This window comes from Protomyctophum parallelum (assembly GCF_964188405.1).
Source record: "Protomyctophum parallelum genome assembly, chromosome: 15".
In the NCBI taxonomy this organism is placed as follows: domain Eukaryota; kingdom Metazoa; phylum Chordata; class Actinopteri; order Myctophiformes; family Myctophidae; genus Protomyctophum; species Protomyctophum parallelum.
The window spans coordinates 21,388,459-21,394,458 of NC_139710.1; the positions used below are offsets into that span (position 1 = coordinate 21,388,459).

General features: G+C 43.5%; 1 protein-coding gene across 4 annotated transcripts in view; it reads left to right on the top strand.

The window, feature by feature from the left end:
* Nucleotides 1-2,194, top strand: part of smarca2 (SWI/SNF related BAF chromatin remodeling complex subunit ATPase 2) — a 67,697-nt gene extending 65,503 nt beyond the window's left edge. For all 4 annotated transcript variants that reach the window (XM_083784649.1, XM_083784648.1, XM_083784651.1 and 1 more), the window contains one exon: nucleotides 278-2,194. In XM_083784649.1, coding sequence (XP_083640775.1) covers nucleotides 278-313 — 36 coding nt within the window. In that variant the 3' untranslated portion in view covers nucleotides 314-2,194. The remainder of the gene's footprint in view (nucleotides 1-277) is intronic.
* The last annotated feature ends 3,806 nt before the right edge of the window (nucleotides 2,195-6,000 follow it).

The window sequence follows — 6,000 nt, forward strand, 5'->3', positions numbered from 1 at the left end:
CTCTTCCATCCACTGGCACCAGTTTGGTGTATATTCACTGAGCCTGTCGGCTTGGGCAAGATATTCAAAGGGATTAGGAGGCAGTCGGTTAGGAAGGTAGAAGTGGAGGTGTCTGGGGACATCTGCTTCACCTGCAGACTCCCACTACCTTCTGAAGATCTCTTGGAAGTTTGTGGTTGCTAATTAGTTATTAGTTCCCTTGGCCCTGCTGATGGTATTGTTGTCCTTTCTATCTCTCCCCCCCCCCCCCCCCCCCCCCCTCTATCTGTCTCTGCAGGACCAATCAGACAGGAGTAAGAGTGACGATGATTGAGGAAGCAGGTGGGACTTAATCAATAGCACTTATTAAAAGAAAGAAAATATATTCTTTATTACTATGCTCTCCCTTTCTCTCGTTGTTTTCCCCCCACTTTGGCTTGCTGTGGTGTCTTTGTATAGAAGCCCTTCACCGCCCCCCACCGGCTTGAAATAATGTAACGAAAGAAATTGTGCTTACAGCAATAACCCAGTTTGAATATATTTCACTTTGGAGGAGTCTATTTTATAGTACATTTTTTTACCTTTTTAACCAGAAAAGAAAAAAAGAAGAAGAAAAAAATATATATACATTTGAGCGTTGGTGAGCATTGTGTCGTCAATTTAGTCATTTGTGAACACAGTGAACACATACCAGCTAATGCTGTATTTGTAATGGCTTGCTTGCAAAAAAAAACGACATAATTATTTCACTGTACAAAGAAATGGCCCAGGACATTTCTCTAGAATAATTTCTAACTTTCAAATTGCTCATTTATTTGATTTATAGCACCTACAGAGTGAAACGGGAAACACCTAAAGAAATTACAATAGCACACGATGTGTGCACATGTACTGTATGTGGGCCTCTATTACTAATCTTCTTGTCACTTTCCAATTACACAGATGATAAAATGCTGTCTAAAAATATCAAATATCCAGCCAGAAAGACAAAGTCTTTGTTAGTGCCTGATGAGCTAAAAAATTAAATTTGACATTGTCCTGATCGGTAAATCCTTTTATTTTGTTTTATATATATTTACTGTATTGCTTTTTAAAGAATGTCATAAGCTTGCATTTTAGAGGCAGCACCTCTTTTTAGTTACATCCAGTTATTTCATATACTCTTCACTTCATTCTTTTCAAGTTGTTGTACTGTAGATGTTGTATCACAGGACAGGGTTTTTGCGTTTACCCATTTTGACCTGAGATCAGATATTAAAAATGTCTTCTACATCCTGACAGTTTTCTGAAAAAGCTATGTTTCTATGTCAGTCGTTCTTCGATTTTTCAAAAATAGCAGACCTACAAGCTCGTAGCGGCGTGCTATGAGCTTGTAGATCTGCTATTTTCCAATAGCTAAAGCATAACATAATGCTAACACCAAAAGGGGTTCCCGCCCAAAATGCCCAAACTCTCAATGCAGTAGAAGAGTGATTAAAACCCATTGAAGCATCTGCTTTGATCTCTTCAGATTCTCCAGCGAGCGAGCGTGGTATGATTTTAAATCGACAAATTTGTAGACAAAAAAACACTTGTTTCTTTAATTGCTGCCAGCCACTCTAGCTTAGCGGTGAGCATACTGTAGCATTTGAGCATATGTTTGGTATAGCAGTGGTTCTCAAACATTTTTTCAAGGGACCCAATTTCAAGGACCCAATAAGTTTAACTAAGGGTCCCTTTCGAATCTCCTCAAGGAACCCTGGGTGTCCATGGACCCCCACTTTGATATAAAGGTTTCCCATTGGGTATTTCTGTACATTCGCAGTGCTAATACCAAACGGTAAAGAGGCAGAAAGTTGCAGCTGACCTAGCCAGTTATTTGAGATTTTGTTTCCTCACAGCACATTGACAGCAGTGCAAGGACAACTTCACATTTCGAAAAGAAAACAGTATTATATTTTTTAGGAACAAATTGAAGGTGATTTGACAGTGTCATATTATAGATAGAACATTTAGTTACTTATTTTTTAACTCCCATACTATTGTTTTATATGTTGTTTGTGGCATGTCCTCGTATTGCAATATACTGTATGTGAATATACAGACATATATTTTTTGTGTACCCTGTAATAGCGAGCTTTCCATAAGTGTGACTTAATCTTTGCTTTCTTTGCACAATATCTTTGTGGTTGTATCGCATAGCCCAGAGCAAATAAAATCTCACAGATTTTCAGCACATATTGATTTGTTTCTTCTTTTTGAAACTTACCTTCCTTGAAATGGCATTTTGCCATCTTACTTCTCTATCGTGACATAGAGTACAACAGGAAACGTAGCTGGAACATATCTGTTCGTTGTCTTAGCACAGGGATTTTTCAACTAAATCAGGCAGGGTGCCTCCACCAGGCCGAAGGCATGGGGAGAGACCGAGAGAGTATGTTTTGCACCCAGTCTGTCCTTGTCTCCACCAGGCCAAAGGCATGGGGAGAGACTATGTTTTGCACTCCATCTGTCCTTGTCTCCACCAGGCCGAAGGTAGAGAGTATGTTTTGCACTCCGTGTGTGTCCCTGTGTCCGTCCGTTATCAGCTAATCTCCGGCACTGTTAACCCGGGCGATGCCAAACTTTGCACACACACTCCCTGGATGCCAACGATGAACCTCTGCCCAAAATTGTCCAGAACGGCCTGTTATAGCGCCACCATGAGGCAGCTTTTCACATTTTTACCTGTAACTGCACCGATCTGCATGAAACGTTGCATGCACACTCCCTAGAGGCCAAGGACAAACCTCTGACCTGCATTTTTCACATCTGCCTTTTATAGCGCCACCAGGAGGCTGACTTTTGTAAAACCTTTTTTTTTTATTACTCCAGATTCTGTCCAAAAATCCAGCAAATCGTTACACAGTATCTCTAGTCATATGCTCAAGATAGATCTGTCCCATATTTTATATTCCATCCTAATTGGCTATGATTGGCTTTCAAAGTTTGCAGGATTGGCCCGTTTTGAAGAAAGCCTCTGTTTGTTTGTTTATTGTTTTGTTTGGTTCGTTAAACGCTTGATAATTGTCTCCACCAGGCCGAAGGCATGGGGGGAGAGTATGTTTTGCATTCCGTCCGTGTGTCCGTCCGTGTGTGTGTCCGTGAGCAGCTAATCTCCGGCACCGTTAACCCGGTCGATGCCAAATTTTGCACACACACTCCCTGGATGCCAACGATGAACCTCTGCCCCAGAATTTCCAGAACGGCCTGTTATAGCGCCACCAGGAGGCCGCTTTGTGCAAAACAAGTTTTTGCACAGTACACCTACAGATTTTGTCCAAACATCGCGCAAATTGGTACACAGTCTCTCTAGTTCACATCTGGCTTTTAGAGCGCCAACAGGAGGCCGACTTTTGTAAAACACATTTTTGGATATTACTCCTCCGGATTTTGTCCAAAAATCCCGCAAATCGTTACACAGTATCTCCATAGTCATGTGCTCAAGACGGATGTGTCTGATATTTCATATTCCATCCTAATTGGCTAACATTGGCTTTCAAATTTTGCAGGATTGGCCTGTTTTGAACAAAAAGCCTCAAATCATGAACGCAGCGTGCAATTTGACGTGAAATCTTTCACGCACTTTCCTACTAGGCTGAGGAATATAGCCCACCCATTTCACATTGGCCTGTTATAGCGCCACCAACAGGTGGATTGTGCATGCGTGCGATCAACACGGATCTGCACCATTTCCCATATTCCATCCTGATTGGCAAAGATTGGAACAAACAAACAAAAAACATGTTTATATTACTCCTAAACATTCCTATCCTCCTGGTGGAGACCTGTGCCCAGAAGGGCACTTTTTCTAGTTTATTATGTTTTTATTGTCTTCACCAGGCCGAAGGCATGGGGGGAGAGTACGTTTTGCACTCCGTCCGTCCGTCCGTGTGTCCGTCCGTGTGTGTGTCCGTGAGCAGCTAATCTCCGGCACCGTTAACCCGGTCGATGCCAAATTTTGCACACACACTCCCTGGATGCCAACGATGAACCTCTGCCCCAAAATTTCCACAACGGCCTGTTATAGCGCCACCAGGAGGCCGCTTTGTGCAAAACAAGTTTTTGCACAGTACACCTACAGATTTTGTCCAAACATCGCGCAAATTGGTACACAGTCTCTCTAGTTCACATCTGGCTTTTAGAGCGCCAACAGGAGGCCGACTTTTGTAAAACACATTTTTAGATATTACTCCTCCGGATTTTGTCCAAAAATCCCGCAAATCGTTACACAGTATCTCCATAGTCATGTGCTCAAGACGGATGTGTCTGATATTTCATATTCCATCCTAATTGGCTAACATTGGCTTTCAAATTTTGCAGGATTGGCCTGTTTTGAACAAAAAGCCTCAAATCATGAACGCAGCGTGCAATTTGACGTGAAATCTTTCACGCACTTTCCTACTAGGCTGAGGAATATAGCCCACCCATTTCACATTGGCCTGTTATAGCGCCACCAACAGGTGGATTGTGCATGCGTGCGATCAACACGGATCTGCACCATTTCCCATATTCCATCCTGATTGGCAAAGATTGGAACAAACAAACAAAAAACATGTTTATATTACTCCTAAACATTCCTATCCTCCTGGTGGAGACCTGTGCCCAGAAGGGCACTTTTTCTAGTTTATTATGTTTTTATTGTCTCCACCAGGCCGAAGGCATGGGGGGAGAGTACGTTTTGCACTCCGTCCGTCCGTCCGTCCGTCCGTCCGTGTGTCCGTCCGTGTGTGTGTCCGTGAGCAGCTAATCTCCGGCACCGTTAACCCGGTCGATGCCAAATTTTGCACACACACTCCCTGGATGCCAACGATGAACCTCTGCCCCAAAATTTCCACAACGGCCTGTTATAGCGCCACCAGGAGGCCGCTTTGTGCAAAACAAGTTTTTGCACAGTACACCTACAGATTTTGTCCAAACATCGCGCAAATTGGTACACAGTCTCTCTAGTTCACATCTGGCTTTTAGAGCGCCAACAGGAGGCCGACTTTTGTAAAACACATTTTTGGATATTACTCCTCCGGATTTTGTCCAAAAATCCCGCAAATCGTTACACAGTATCTCCATAGTCATGTGCTCAAGACGGATGTGTCTGATATTTCATATTCCATCCTAATTGGCTAACATTGGCTTTCAAATTTTGCAGGATTGGCCTGTTTTGAACAAAAAGCCTCAAATCATGAACGCAGCGTGCAATTTGACGTGAAATCTTTCACGCACTTTCCTACTAGGCTGAGGAATATAGCCCACCCATTTCACATTGGCCTGTTATAGCGCCACCAACAGGTGGATTGTGCATGCGTGCGATCAACACGGATCTGCACCATTTCCCATATTCCATCCTGATTGGCAAAGATTGGAACAAACAAACAAAAAACATGTTTATATTACTCCTAAACATTCCTATCCTCCTGGTGGAGACCTGTGCCCAAAATGGCACTTTTTCTAGTTTATTATGTTTTTATTGTCTCCACCAGGCCGAAGGCATGGGGGGAGAGTACGTTTTGCACTCCGTCCGTCCGTCCGTGTGTCCGTCCGTGTGTGTGTCCGTGAGCAGCTAATCTCCGGCACCGTTAACCCGGTCGATGCCAAATTTTGCACACACTCCCTGGATGCCAACGATGAACCTCTGCCCCAAAATTTCCACAACGGCCTGTTATAGCACCACCAGGAGGCCGCTTTGTGCAAAACAAGTTTTTGCATGCCAAATTTTGCACACACACTCCCTGGATGCCAACGATGAACCTCTGCCCCAAAATTTCCAGAACGGCCTGTTATAGCGCCACCAGGAGGCCGCAAATTGGTACACAGTCTCTCTAGAGCCATTCAACGAAACGGGTCTTTCAGATTTCTCAGACTCCATCCTGATTGGTTAAGATTGGCTTCCAAAGTTCACAGGAGTGCTCAGTTTCAAACAAAATGCTGCAAATCATGAACACATCGCGTGATTTCCGTGAAATTGTGCACGCACATTCCCACTAGGCCGAGGAAGAAATGCCTTAT